This window comes from Falco peregrinus, chromosome 7 (genome assembly GCF_023634155.1).
Source record: "Falco peregrinus isolate bFalPer1 chromosome 7, bFalPer1.pri, whole genome shotgun sequence".
Classification (NCBI taxonomy): Eukaryota; Metazoa; Chordata; class Aves; order Falconiformes; family Falconidae; genus Falco; species Falco peregrinus.
In genome coordinates, this window is record NC_073727.1 from 15078989 (window position 1) to 15095052 (window position 16064).

At 36.8% G+C, this 16064-nt stretch overlaps 1 protein-coding gene across 6 annotated transcripts in view; it reads left to right on the top strand.

The window, feature by feature from the left end:
- The window catches only part of SUPT3H (SPT3 homolog, SAGA and STAGA complex component), a 277928-nt gene that overhangs the window by 217074 nt on the left and 44790 nt on the right, over positions 1 to 16064 (top strand). For all 6 annotated transcript variants that reach the window (XM_055810080.1, XM_055810078.1, XM_055810079.1 and 3 more), the window contains 5 exons: positions 1762 to 1837; positions 4507 to 4619; positions 5231 to 5338; positions 5831 to 6019; positions 8303 to 8413. In XM_055810080.1, coding sequence (XP_055666055.1) covers positions 1762 to 1837; positions 4507 to 4619; positions 5231 to 5338; positions 5831 to 6019; positions 8303 to 8413 — 597 coding nt within the window. The remainder of the gene's footprint in view (positions 1 to 1761; positions 1838 to 4506; positions 4620 to 5230; positions 5339 to 5830; positions 6020 to 8302; positions 8414 to 16064) is intronic.

Below are 16064 nucleotides of genomic sequence, written 5' to 3' on the forward strand. Positions count from 1 at the left end.
AGCTCAACAAAATGTAGTCAAGATGCCAGAAGCATGCATAGGAGAACTGAAAAATGCCCAACTACAACAGTTTCTGTCCTGGTAACTAAAAATCAAAATACAGTAGAAATGATTGACTAGGTAAAGAAAGAAGGAATATCCATGTATGTTCCTGGATAGTTAGTGGTTTAGTTTACAGCTAAATTGAACATGTTGACTGTCAACAGATCTCATAATTGATGGATTGGACTGTCATAGAAGAGTGACCTAAAAGGCAGAGAAGAGAGGAAGAAACTGTATTTCAAGTACTGGGTTGTGGGGTTTTTTTTCTCCTGATTTGAAAAACTGCTAAGGCCAAATGCTGGTTGTATAGCCTGTCTCCAAAGACACTTGTCATCAGCTCTTTTATTTCCCATTAAATCAGATTAAACGTCTCTGCAATTTCAGTTTCATCAGATGTAGAAGTGCTTGTGGATTCAGAGCAAAATTTGTGTGTATGTGTGTGGGTTTTTCCCTGTTGGTTTTTATCCTTTATGCAAACACACCTGTACTTTACCTCCTTTGTGCATGATTTCTTGAGCTGTATGGACTCACTGCAAAAGTCTCGGTGCTATCAGCCACTCCTGATACCATTTGGTATCCTTAGTTATGATTCCGTTCTTACCAGGTGTAATGGTTTACTAATTGAGTTATTGTTTGGAAGATGTATTCCTTTCCTTGATGTTTAAGACAACCTCTTTTCCTTGTTTGAGAGACCAGAGTGAGCTGTCTGCTTCTGAAGAGGATAATCATTCTCTTTAATCTAACTTCCCTGCTTTCTGCCTTTTGATATGTGAAGGATTTAATCTCTTCTAGAGATCGGACCCTTAACTTGTGAAAATTGCCCCTGCTCTGTGGAAGTAAACAAAACCTCAGGCACATGCTCAGACCTAACTATGAACTTCAATGCTGCTCCAGCCGTGGTTCAGCTCTGGCACAAGGCATACGTGGAGGGTAGGGTGTGCACGGGGTGTTCATGGTTTCATACCTTGACTGTTTTGAAATGTACTCTTTTGGTTGAAAGTGGACTCTGTGAAATATGGTCTTCAATCCAGTAGTGAACATCTTAAGCCATTTTTTCTTGAATGAGCTCAAATCAAGTCTGATTTCCGTTCTTGTCCTGTAGGTGTTCAGGAGTATAAAAAAATCAAGCATAGATTAGCAGTGAGGAAAAAAAAAAGAAAAGATACATTTACCAGTTAGTTATTGCTGTGTATCGAGTGTGGGAAGGGGCACTTCCACGCTCCCCTCTGTCTGGTGCATCCTCAATGTGTTTGAATGTATGCATTCCACTACTGCTAATGCTCCCATTTTAAAAGCACATAGATTCAGTTCTGCTCACTGCAGAACATGTTGGCCTTGGTCCAGGTGAACGTTTTACTTGTCTGGTCATCTGTAAACATGTAGCCAGGCTACTCATGCGCTTCAGTTGAAATGTGCACCACGGTCAGGGCAAGAGTGCTCAGCACCTTTCCTGACTCAGTCCTTGCCACTGTCGTAGATGAGTCGTGTGCAAGCAGGTTTTTAAAATAAGAATTGACATGCTTCTCAGGGAAATTTAACTCACAAGATTGATAACCGATCTGTGGTTTATATTTCTGCATCTTAATCTGTTCAATGCATGTTTAGTTTGGAAGGGTTACTTCAAGGTTATGGCAGGGGCACTTTGGTGCTGTAATTTCTGTTGGGGAATGCAGTTCTTGTTGGAATAAGGTACATCATGTACTTCTTCTCTTTTGTCAGAGAGCAGAAAGACAAACACGAATGATGGACTCGGTCCAATATGCGGAATTTTGTGAAAGTCGGCAATTGAGTTTTTGTAAGTATTATAATGGCTGCACTGTATTAAGATGTTCAATTATTATTTCATGTAATTGAGAACACAGCACAACCTCATGTTTTTTGAAAGCACTTGTGTTTCATCCGCAATAATAAAACTTTAAATTCTCTGTCTGCATAACTCCTGGGAATGGTTAATTTAGCATAGTTTCAGGCTGTCAGGCAGAATATTTCACTTGAAAATTTATCAAGCTTTCTATATGCTCAAATATCGTGCTGGTAGGGACGACTGCAAAGACAGAACTAGTAAAGAGTTAATGGATTAAAACAACCATACTTGCCTGAAGTCTGCCATGGTGCTGTTATAGTCAGCATATTAGTAAAGTTTCATGGTTGCAGGTTTTTCGAAATGCATCTAAAATTAGAGAAGAGCAGCAAGTTTTGCTTTTATTTCCCTGTCCACAGAGACACAAAGAACTTACTAAAGAGTCTTTTCTATTTTAAGCTGTAAGCTCCTACTGTGGAATTTATTCAGCTTTAGCCAAATTCATCAGTATATGCCATTCCAACACTAATAACATGATGACAGAATTAGGGCTTTACTAGCACTGGAAACCAACTTACTAGAAGTACTTGTGGGCCACAACTATAATGAGCGGTAAATTAATGGGCTTGATCATGTAGCAAAACATCATTACAGAAGCAGTTAAGTGATGACTAAGGTTTTAGGTCAAATGTCAGAGAAAGTGAGGTGAAGGAGCCAGTAAAATCATGACAAACCAGCACATGATCCTACAACACAGACTCGAACACAATGGTGTCTTTAAATGAGACTTTATCTTGTTCTTCCTTCTAAGTTCGAAGAAAGCCTGACTCATTTATGGCAAATAAATGACACATTTGAAATGCTGTTCTCTATCAGCAAATGCAGGAAAACATGTTTTGTAAGCATTTCTTTTACTAATTCAGTATGTTTTGTAAGCTTAGTTATAAATTGGCATCACACATCTGTGAGCCATTAGAAGAATGATACTTCAGATTAGGGTGACTTCAGGAAATGAGAGGTTTGTGATAAATTCATTTTTTAAAACCCCGAAATTATCATCTGGAGACAGAACAAATAGAAATCTTAAATTTGCAAAATAAAATTGAATGTTGCTGACCAAGGAATTGTGATCTATAAAAATACATCAATGATACTTTCACAGTGTTTTTAAATGACCGTGTCTATGCAGTTCTTGTTCACTGACATTTAACGTCATTAAAGAAAAAGAGAATTATGGTGCTTAGAAAATAGCAGTAAGACAGACCTATGCACAAATTCAATTGCATAATATGAACTCAGGTATATAAAGTGTACTAAAGGCTGTGCAGAACATTCATTCAAAACTAACGCAAAGGCTATTTTGTACTTATCTTCTTGTATTTTCGTAAAAATTGAATATATTGCTATGTTTAAAGTAGTAAACCCTTTATACTGTAATATAAACCCATGAAAACTGTGTCACAAGAGAATAAACCTGGAAGGGACTTCAAGAAGCCTGTTCTAACAATATATATGTAATTACAGCGCCACATATCCCTGTGCACTTAAAGGCAGGCAAAGGAAAAGGTCCATCAAAGGATCAAACACTACAGAATTAAACATTTAAATTCTAAGGAATATTGTGTGGTCCTGCTGTCACCTTCATACTTCTTTGGCTTTGTTTTGCGTTTTTTTTGTCTTTAGTGACCCAATGTAGCCTTCTTATTCCCTCCTAAAAAAACCCAACCGTTATTTACACCTATTTTCTGTTTAACACCCGACTTGTCTTTAGCTTTTTAGTCCTCGTTGAATACTGTCTTTGAAAGACCTGTTTCAAATGACTCTTCCACTTGGTGTTTACATAATTTTTGGTTGTCCTGTCTTCACAAACAGATCACATTAAGACCCCTCTATATTACTAACTCATTTCTGTCCAAGTCTCCACAGCTTTCTGTGATCAGCTTGTCCACCACCGACCCTAAGTAAGAGAACCCTTTTTTCCTCCCTTTACTCTCTCAGCAAATACCGCACTTCTTTGTCCCGTATTTGTCTCTCTACTTTCTCCTAAGCAATCTCATCCGTGAGTCTTGTGAAGTTCTTGTATGAATGTTGAACATGTGTGAATCTACATCTATACTTATTACTGTCTATCCAAAGCATGTTTTAAAAACACTCATCTGCAACTTATTTTGGGTAGCCTGTCAGCACCTAATCCCTCTATAGTTAACACAAGGACTTCCTAGTTCTTCTGTCCTGCATTTGTCTTTGCTGTTAGTACAATTCCATCATTTTATCTGGACTCAGATTTGTGTTGATTTCTTCTAGTGCGTTCTTTCATTCAAGATGTGACGCAACTATATTCTTTCTTTTACAATAACATGTTCAAAATCAGGTTTGTCCCATATACAGTCCTCTGAGGTACACCCTTCCTTGTTGTTAAGTCTCCCATAGAATGATTAACTGTGTGTTTTTCTCTTTACTCCACGCTGCTTATGAGTCTCCAAAAGGTTGTGTATGAATAACAGCCTTTCCCCACTAGTTCCATTTTGGTAATTCCTTCCTTGGCCAATGAAATCACATTCACATTCCTTGTTTCACATTTGCAGTATTTTCTGCGATTGGAAAAAATGCATTATTTTGGCCTACCTGTTGTTAACTTTTCTCCTTATGATTTTAACTGACAGCAAAGAAAGCATCCAAATTCCGTGACTGGTTGGACTGTAGCAGTATGGAAATAAAGCCCAATGCAGTTGCAATGGAGATTTTGGCATATTTAGCATATGAGACTGTGGCGCAGGTAAGGGAATATCCTGACTGAACTCTGATTAAACAAAATGAGTTAATTACTGTTGGATGTACTTCATCCTCAGGCGACTGTGTGGTGAGCCCCTTCAGAAGTGCAGTCACTCCTTCAGCTAGCCAAGCTGACTGGATTCCTGTCTGTCTTTCAATTTACTCTGTGATAGATGCGTACTGTGCCGTACTCATCCATCTGATACACAAATAGAAATGCTTTATAATGGTTACAGAGGAGAGTGGAGTCCAGCATGAGCTCATGTCCAAACTGAAACCACAGATTTTGCTATGTAACCTTCAGCAGTGTGCTGAGGCTCATTCAATCCCGTTGCACAATTTGATTTAAAAGCAGGATTTCCTGGAAAACAAAATGTCACCTTAGTGCCAAGCCAAGCCCTCTTGGGTAGAGAGAGTATTCTGTATATTTACAGAAGTGGAAAAAAAAAAAAAAGATTCCTTAGGCTGAAATATCTCTGAATAGTTTTGTTTTCAACAGTAAGAATAACCTGCCTTGTCCCACAAATCCTCTCTCTTTTCATTGTTACAATGGCATTTATAGTAAGTATCATGTCAGTAAACCCACCTGTTTATCGACTGGTTTTGCCTCTCCAGTTGGTGGACTTGGCCCTTCTGGTGAAGCAGGACATGGCTCCCAAAGCTGGTGACCCGTTCAGTCACGCCATATCTGCCACCTTCATACAGTATCACAACTCTACCGAGGTAAATCTTGTTTTCTCATGTAATAATGCATTTTATCTTTTACTTTTACATGCATTTGGTAGTTTGTTGCTTTCAGAGTAGATGTTATTGAATCTGGTATTGATACAGACTTCTGCTGCGGAGTTTATGAACATTGAAGTTACGGGTGAGACAGAAAGACATTAAATTATAGCTCCAAATGCTAACCGTGTCTTTGTCTAGCAACATCTTTATATTTAAATGTAAATCCTCTTTTCTTGGGCGGAAATTCTTTCTCTCTATATTGAAGTCTCTCTCTGTTGCAGATTTCGAGATTAAAGTTGTCAACAGTGGCAAGTGCAATAAGTGCTGTATGGCATGAATTGCTATGATACAGCTATAGTAACCTCTGGAATGACCAAAAAGCATTCTGTATTACATCTCTTGTAGCAGTAAATTGAAGAAGGCAATAATTTTTTTTTATTTTTTTTTTATTTGATTATATAATGCCTGTTTGACATCCTGCTTTTGTAGCCACATCTCTTAGGGCAATCTACAAGTGTGAAGACCAGTCTTGACTCTCCTGAAAACACGCCTCCTCCTACACCCACGCCCCCAGCATCAGCAGGCCAGCAACATCTTGGGAAAACTCCTTCAGGAGCCCTGGGGAATGGTGGAATTGGACAGGACTCTACCAAATCCAAACAAAGGAAAAGAAAAAAGGTATTTGGTGTGCAAGCCTGATAAAGAAACCAAAATGTTTTCAGGAAATGTGTCTGGTTTTAATTATTAGTATTAATCTATATCCCATGTTAACTACTGATGTTATCATAGGGCCAAATGTGTAGTTCAGTCTTTTTTTTTTTTTGTATCAGAACTAGGCTAAAGCTTCTCAGTAATGCCTGCACACTGAATTTTGTTAACAGCTCCTGCTTCTATGATGAGCTGCTCTTCCACAGCCAGGGCAGTAGACACCACCCCAAATAGTCACCCCCTCTCTTGACACTAGCAGCTAGCATAGGTTTGGAGGCTCAAAGCATAAGCAAAGTAGGCAAAGAGGTGGTTGTGATTTTCCGGCTCCCAGCAGCCTTAGGCAACTGCCTTCTTTGCCTAGAACAACTTTGCCTGACCTGCTTTATTTTTATGCCAGTCGGTTGCATTCAATCTATTTGTTTACTTTGCATAAAATATGGACGTCTCATATTCAGAGTGTGAAATGTAAATATTACAATTCCTGTCTTCTCTTGTAGAGCCTTGGTATTCTATCTGAGAGGGATATATGTACCTTAAAACCACAAGGGAAATAGATTTGATTAAATAAATTGGATAGGAAGCACTGTGTTAGTCACTTAGGGCTTTTTTTGGAGAAAAAAAAAAAGCGATGGCAGTACTCATTTTGCTGCAAAGCAATAGAGTGACTTGTGATTTTTCTCATGTGTGCTATTATTCTCCTAAAACAAATACTCATTTTTCACAGAGTTAAACCAGTGATTTTTACAAGGACAGACAGAAAAAGATGTATTTTCTCCTAGTGTCATCAGTGCTGCAGATACTCCTAATACATACAATTTTCTCTTTAATTTTATACTTTGTTTAGAAAGTCTTTAGTGAATCCTAAAAACTTCTCTGAAGACTTTTGCTTTTTCTTCTTCCTTTTTTATATTATATTTGATTATGTTTTCTTTCTGTGGATTATTTCCATTATGACTCCTAGGAACAAGAGTTTTGCTGGGTATAGAGTTTTTGATGCATCATATTTCACTAGTGTTGTGAGTTTATTTTAAATTCTTAGTGTTTGACTTAATACCTTTTTAAATAGTTACAACTAAAATGTGCACGGTTTTAATGAAATGTTCCTATGACTTCTCCAATTTGGTTAGCTATATACAGAGTATAACTGAGGCATCGAAACAAACGAGTTAACTTGGTGGAGAATGTTATTCTTAGTCCATGAAGGCCCAGTCCAGCAGAAAGTTTTTGAGTTTCATATTCACTTTATGAATGTCAATCGGCAAGGGAAGAATCTGGCATCAAACTGTGAATAAATCTGTGTGTTCAAACACAAGCTCCAGAGGGCTCAGCAAGCACTCTTAAAAATAAAACATTTTGTAAAAAGTATCCCAAGTTTGGAATCATTAGTATATAGTGTAAATGTATGAGGGAACCATGTATGTGTCTTCATTAAACTTCAGTCTATAATTTCAGGGTTTGTCATTCTTAGTGCATTCACTAGTACTGTTTTCCTGAATTTATTACCAAGTAGCCATCATTCTGATAAGTCGTCTGAATTCTGGCAAGCAGCTGTGTCTAGATGCAACCTAAACCAACATTTCAGTGTAACTAGCAAGAAGAGAAGAGTAACTTTTTCCTTTTAAATCCTGGGGATATTTTTGTAAAATCAATGGACCAGTAGGAGTGAATTCTTATTTTTCCTGTTTAGGGTACTTAATCCAAAAAGTAATTTGAAATTTGAAACGTTCCAGTTTGAAGTAATTAAAATATTTCTGCATCCCTCTTACCACCATTATGTCACATGTTTCATCTTCAGATTTCATTCTGATATTACTAAATGGCGATTTTTGTGTCAAATTGCTTTCCACTTTGGGTACTTGTTCAATATTTTCCCCACCCCTTGACATCATAATGAGAGTCTGAAATGTTTTAAAAATAGTTTCTGTGGTTATTGCAGTATGACTTATATGACCCTTTCATTTTAGTTTGAACATTTTCTGCTCTTTTCAATTGCAACATACAGCAGCACTAGGTGAAAGATTTAAGAGGACAAATATGGTGTTCTTTGGGTCTCTTAAGCAAAGTTCATGTAAAAGTCCTCTTTGATTTGTTAATAGCTTTTTTTCTCTAATGTAGTATGTGGCAGCAATGATGTGTATCCTCAGGAAAAAAAAAATTGGTCCATTTTATAAAGGTTTATTTTCATACTTTATGCACTGTAGGTCTGTTGTGTGTTTTTGATTTAGTAACAATTTATGTGTTTTTCTGTTGCAGAGCACTGCAGCCTGTGGTATGGAGGCTCAAAGCGATGCCATCCAGCCCAGCCACATCAGAGAGGCCATTCGACGCTATGGCCACAAGATTGGCCCCCTTTCCCCATTCACAGTACGTAATAACAGAGTTATAAAAAGTTATATTTATAATCTTAAAGAACTTTGATTTTCAAGTGGTCAAATGAAGAAGCTTTGGAATTGTTGAGAGCAATTTGTGGTGACTGTAATTTTCTTTATAAAAGTGGCATAATTCTCTTGGGAAATAAAACTTAGTAATTTCTGTCTCTTTTTGGAAGGACAAAAAAGTTTTTTTTTCCTTTTAAATATTATTTTCTTTCAATTACAAATTATGCTTTTTTGTTAGTGCTTGAATTTTCTGTTTTTGCAAAGTTTAGGTTTACAGTTATTTTAAATTATATGTATTCCAAGATGGTGAGGAGCACTTTATATTCTAAAATTAGTTGTGTGTCAGATACTGCTCCTATTGGAAGTTGAACTCTCAAGTGACACATTTACAATTGGAGAAAGAAGACAATGGTTTCTTTAGACACTTTGAACCTCCACTAAAATGTAATAGAACTGAGCTTGTGGCAAAACACTGATGGTTTATGAGGTTTTGCCATCATTTTTTCTATGCAAATTGCAAATCCATTGTTCAGAGCAGCCAAATAAATTCTTTATTTAATTCTCTCAGCTGATAAAAATGTGAAAGTAGTCTGCCTCCAATGTCATAATTTGGGGTCATTTTCTTCTGATCTGTTGTTCTATGGGGCATATATCCTTGCTTACCTCAGACTCTCTACATTTAGGAAAGAATGAATGTCAAAGAAATTGTTACAGTAACAAAACCACCAAACTAGATCTGAGCTCCTAAAAATCACGAAGAAATTGTCTGGTTTTGGAGGGATTTTATGAGAGGAATATTATTCTGAATTTGGAGGAAGTTCATCTTCATAAAAATATAGAAGTGTATGAAGACCATAAATATCAAGAAAATAGTGGGACTTGACCTCAGAGGCAAGGAACAAGAAAAAATAAGAGTAAATGAGTATGTGAAGTTATAATTTTCCTAGTGTCAAACTGGTCAATGCTTTAATAACTGGCAGTAAATATTTAGTTTGTTAATAATAGTTTATATGTATGCAATTATCTTCACGTAATTTTTCCCCTCTCTTTTGCCACTTACAAATGCTAGATTAATATCACGTAAAGCATAGCATAGAATTTCTAGTCCAAAATAGAGAAGTGTCTTCATCTGAAGTTTGCTAAGAGATGTAGCTAATAACACGGCAATAGCTTCTGAAAGCAGAGAATGTATTTACTTTTATTATAAAGAAGAGCTCACATAATAAACAATTACAGAGATGTAAGTCTTCCTTCCCTGACTCTCACTAAAAATGTTTTGGTTAATTATTAACCAAAGTCTGAAATTTCTCTGCGACCGCAAGATATATTAAAGTACTGTGTTTTGGGCTTCGGGTTTTTATGTCCTGCAATCTTGTGAACTTCCCAACCAATACAACCAACTGGACGGTTTAATTTGTTGACATTACCTACTGTCAATGTGGTTGATGAGGTGAGCAGATCTTGTTCCCTCTAAACAAGCTAAGAATAAGAAGGAACCTTGGGGCATCTACATGCTGTAGATGGAAATTTTGTAGAGCTATAATACAATTCCCTTCTCAATGAGAAAGTTCAGGAAAAGTGTTTTGAGAGCTTTTATTGAGTACGCATTTAGGTCCGCTGATCTGCCCACTTTTCCTGTCAATGCCTATATTGGCAATTTTGGGGTAAGTTCCTTACAGGTGCAGAAAGCATGAAGGTAGATTGATGCTTCCTTTGACGCTGCCTTTTTGTATCACCAGACTCACCCTGTTGTATTAAAAATATTATCTCTAGACATTTTGAACAGTACTGTGGCAGCACTTCTTGCTCCTGTTGCCACTGTCTTCACAAGAGTTTCTTTGTGTGTCAGCATAACCTGCTAGACAGGATGACAGAACCAGGAGGAAAGATGGCTTTGTTCAGTGTGCATCTTGTGATTCTGTGGTGACACTTTAAAAACTGCATGGAAAGAAATATTGAATGGGTATCTCTGTCACTGGATCCAGTGAAGTTATGGTCTCAGCTGTTTCCACTCTTAAAACTAACCTAAAGGTCATGTAGAGTAGTTAGGAACATTTGCACATTGTCTCTTCCATTTCTCTTAAGCCTGTTGATCGTCCTTCTACATAAAATCTGATTTTATAGCCCTGGCAGAGTCTGCTCTAGGTGAGGAGGAAGGAATTTTCTGCATGTCCAGATGATCTACAGTTTTCTGATGGCACTTTATCATTCGTGTTACCAGTCCTATTACAGATGGAAAGAAATGAATAATGAAACAGCCGGTTTTGTGGGCTATATACATGTTCAGTACAGTCCCTAAAATGTATAGATTAGACTGAAGTTCAAGTAGAAGACATAGTTCTGCATTTTTACAATAGTAACAAGAAAAAAGCGCAACTCTGCTAATAGTAAAATGCATTATTATCATAGACTCATAGAATGGGTTGGGTTTGAAGGGACCTTAGAGACCATCTCGTTCCACACCCCTGCCATGGGCAGGGGCCCCTCCCACCAGCCCAAGCTGCCCCCAGCCCCGTCCAGCCTGGCCTTGAGCACTGCCAGGGATGGGGCACCCACAGCTCCTCTGGGCAGCCTGGGCCACTGTCTCACCAGCCTCACAGCAAAGAATTTCCTCTTTATATCTAACCTAACTCTACCCTCTTTCAGTTTAAAACCATTTTTCCTTGTCCTGCCACTACAGACCCTGATAAAAAGTCCCTCTCCATCTTTCTTATAAGCCCCCTTTGAGTACTGACAGCAAGTTATCTCAATTTTCCATATGCCGTCTCACATCTTGAGCACAAGGTTCTCAGCGTAGCCCCATTTCTTGCACACTACCTCTCCAGAGGATTTAAAGAAGTGAGTTTAGTTTTCCTTACTCATTTGACTAACCTTTTTTCATTCAGGTCTGTATTTTTAAAAAGGTGAAATGCTTTCCATGAGTAGCGTTGGCATACGGTTGGTGGCTGTCTCTCCACATCACCCATCCTTGTGTAGGATAACACAACGTTTCTTTCTTCTGGTTAGAAAACTCATCCCCTAGCAGTTTTGGTTCAAATACTGACTTAGTGAATACATCAGGCCTTTGACAACTGCCAGTCTGTTGGTTATTACATTGATCCATAAAAATATCCCTTCTAGTGGCTTCAAAGAGATGAGGGGAGGATTTAGATTCTTCTGATACAGTTTTTCCCTCAGATACCATAGAGAATAGCTCAGACTTCTATCTAACATTATGTCAAGGTTTTGCACTACCTAGAAAATAAACATAGCCTATATCAAAGTTCCTGTTACTGAGATGTAAAGAAATAGCCATACCTGGTTATAAAAAAATCTGCTGTAGGACTGTTAATATATCTCCTCCACGTTTAGTTACATGTGTGCCACCAGGCCTTTACATCATTGAAGTGTATTTGTTGTGGAAATCTTTCTTAGTGTAGCTCCTAGGGGGCTACTCAGTACTCTGTGTACATTTTCTTCAAATTAAGACACAGTGGTCATTGTTATTGCATGAAATTATTCATTTTGCATGAAAACTCAGAGGTGTGCTTGTGCTTGTATGTCTGGGTAGCAAATTTTGTCATTGGATTGATGCACTGTGTGAATGCATGTGAAAGTATGCCCTTGAAGGTTGATTTTCTGTAATGGATTTGCATATATTTTGATTGTATATTTTCCCATATGCCTGTCTTTTCTCACTTTTTTCACACTCCCAGGCGGGGAAAAACAAAGGGCTTTTGTGACAGTTTAGCTAACACAAAAAAGTAACTTGATTATGGCTAAAAATCAGCTTGACTGGGAATTGTAATGGCTTCTCAGTACTTCAGGAAGGAGCTATTCCCAAATACACCAAGAATCATTTTTTACTCAGCATCCAGTGTTTAACTGGGTGTGAATCTTATGCTAACTGCATTAGTGTCCTGGTATGCTTTGCTTCCTTATGTGAACAGGTTTCCCAGGAGAATCAAGGAGTGGTTCCTAAATACAATCAGAGTGGGCCAGTGACGGTTTAGCCCAGAACTAGTGAAGTCACTATCTGAGAATTAATGTGAATTGTTCTAAGTGAATAAATAAATATTTCAGGAATGTTAGGTAACTATTAGTTTTGTTAGACAATTTTTTAAAATACAAATGGAGATAGTTATAAGGCAGCTTTAGAAGAAGAGTTAAGCTGCGTAATTTATTCTTTAGCAGCATTTGATGAATGTTGGTTTGGACAAAAAGAGCACTTTGAAAGTTTTGTAATCATATGGTAAATGAGAACTAACATTAAACTAGTGAAAATGATCTGTTTGCATTTATTTTGACCTAAATAGCTATGTCAAAATGACTAACATAATTAAAGCATTTAGGTTTTGTCTCCAAGTGCAAGCCATAAGGGAAAGCAGCAAGTGTACTCTAGATTCTTCTGCATTGTCTCATGTCTAAGGTAGTCCAGACCTATATTTTATCTACATATTCTCTGCTAACAATATTGGGTGGTACTCAGTATTGCCTGCTTTAAAGCATGGTCCACACTTTCAAGGAACAGAGAAATAAATAATTTAATTTTTAAAATAACATCATATAATTTTGCAAGACGGGAATGGGAAATGTGTAAATATTCATCATGTGGGATGATGCAATGCTATGGACTTACCTGAATCTATTTCTCTGTGCTCTGTGCATTTAAGTCAAGGAAGTGAGACATTTTATGTGTATTAATTCATTCCAGGCTAAATCTTGCTTTCTTGATCAAGGAAAATGGGGAATTTGTCTACATAGGATTAACAGAATTTTTATATTGAGAGTTGAATTTACATTTGGATAGAAAATCAGTAGATACGAATATTCTAATATTTTTATATCACATTAGTTTGTAATTGTACTCTTCTACACATATTCTTCTTATTATTATTCATTTAGATAGTTAAGGAGTGGAATAATCCTGAATGCCCAGTTGTTAAACATCAGTTAGTTCATCCCAGATCTCAAGTACAGTGATATTGGTATTACCACCCTGTACATGGAGATTATACATGATTAAGTAATTTCATGGTTCCTTTGGACGAGTGATCTAACTATTAGACATGTTGAAGTACGGCCTAGGATGAATAGAGTAAGAGGGTTGCTTCTCTTACATTTACAGAATGTATTGGAATTCCATGGAAAGTCAGTGGAAAGTAATTTTGAGAAAGAGCACATTGTCATATCTTGTAGTGTGACTTGGGTACATCCCTCTTCATGAAATTTTGGTTCTGGCCCCTTGCTTACTTGACAACATAGCAGCATCATGGATTTTAATAAGATTCAAGATTTAAATGAGATCAAAATCAATACCAAACCAATTATAGTAAGTTCAATCTTCCTATAGACTAGTCAATAAACTAAAATAATTATATGTTACGTTTAGATTAATCTAAAAGGCTCATCTCTGTAAAGTGCATAGTGAAAATGATCTGCAGTCTTGACTGGGCCTATAGATATAATCCTAATGTTGATCTGAATATTATTCTAAAAGATAATATTGAGTATGCCAAGGTTTTCACAAAGATATCGGATTATATTTCTTACCAGGAATACAAGCAATAATGTCTTTAGAGAAATGATTTTAAATTACTTTAATTGAGTGTATTTCTAACAGCTGGAGTAACAAACAAAAAATATTTTTAAAAATATTTATTCTGTGATCAATATATAGCAATTATCTGAAACCTTGATATGAACAGTTTTCTAAGTAGTATGTGAACAGTTTGTAAGTAGTACTTGTGGCCATGGGAGAACAACTCTAGGAAAAACTACAGCTAGCATCCACTACTCTGAAATTAAAAACAAAGTGGTCAGCTACAACAGGGGAAGACCACAGGCAGAAAGAATAAGAAAATGTTTCCAAAAGAGATTCTTTGTCCCCTCTAGTTCATGCCAGTTCTGAAATGAAATGTTTTAGTTAAAGAAAAATGGAGTTTCTAAATTGTAATCCTGCAGAGACTTGCGGAAGACAGTGGCCATTGTTCAGCAGCGCATGCATGTGTAAATGGAGCGTGTTGAATGAACAGAGAGTATAACCGACTTCTGTTTGGTTGTTAACTTTTGGGGGGGACGCTCCTTCAGAGTCCAAGTCATTTCAGTATGAAATGAAAAGGTTTGCTAGTCTAAACCTTCTCTTGTTAAAAATTTCAATCCCGTAAAAGTGCTTAAGCATCCTAAAACAATGAATATTTACAAAACCCTGTTTCTGATGCTGCTTGTGACATTCCCTGCACGCAGAACGTGTGACACCAGGGAATGCTATAGCAGAGACTTACATTGGTTGGGCCTTATACAGCCCTGCCTATACTCTTCTAGGTTCTTCAGTAATAAATGCAAATATTCCGTGTAGACTTCAGTATGTTAAATGTACATGTAAATAGTAGTTTCACAACCAAATTATACATTTAGCCAAGACCTTTCACTTCTGATGTTTTAAAAGTGCTTGTTATTGATCCTGATTGAGCTCAGCTTTTAGGCAAATGCTTAAATCCATTTCTGTTGTGAAAAATACTGAAGTTTGTCACAAGCCTTTAGTAATTTCAATTTCATATTGTCTCTGCCGATTTCCTTTAGAAAAAAACATTTGTGAAATAGTAGCTGAAGACCTGACAAAGCTGAGCTTGTGAGAGGTAAAACCAGCAGATTCTGGGGGTGGAAAGAAGAGAGGGAAACTTAAAAAATTTAAAGGATAGTGTGGTAGTATGATATTTGTGGGGATAAACAAAACAGAACAATTTGAAAAGCAAGGGGTTTTTAGGTGCTTTAAACATCAAGAAAAATTCAGCTTCACATGTTGGTCTTAGTCTTCTTAACTGAAAAAAAATCTGCATATTTCAGACCAAAATACTAGTGAGAAGAAGTTCTGGAATACAATCTTCAATACTTGCTTTAATATACACAATGTGGATACGTTACATCTAATTTTTTTGTAAAGTGCTTGAACGTTAAAAAATTTTGAATGCTGTTTCCAAAAGAAATCAGGTACATAGAAAGGAAATAAGAAAATTCTGGTATTTAGGGTCCTGTCTATTATGTACTGCCCCTGTTGATACTCAGAATCAATTGATACTGATTTTGAAGTCAGGATTTCATTCTGAATCGGTTTTCAAAAATGAAATGTATGTATTTATGTCAAAAGGCATTTGAAAACTTTTCCTTTGGTTATTCAGTTTCTGATACAGAAAAAGTCAAATAGACATTTTTAGTGTTTCCTTTCATTTTGAAAGCAAAAAAAAAAGCATTTTATTTCATTAAACAGTTATATGCTTCTGATGTCTTTATCTATATTTCAAGCTATTGTCTGTAGTTATTTGTTATTATACAGTGTTAACACTGTGCATTTGAAAAATCTGAGCTATTATTCTATAAAACCAGTAGGAAGTCAAGTCTCAGTTTGAAAATCTCGTTCCCTTCTCTCCCAACCCCCAACCCAAGGTTCCTCCTTTCAGATTTATGAAAGAAAACATTTCTTTCTCTAAAAGGTTTTTGTATGCCAGCATCTGGAAGTGTTTATTTCAGTGGTGTGTAATCTATCTGTGGATTTAGTTAGCACCAGACCCCCTTTTGTGTACTCCTGACTTAAAATTTTTATAAATGATCTTGTTGAATTTGTGCCAGTGTGCACATGGTCTGGCTGATTGCTGCATATA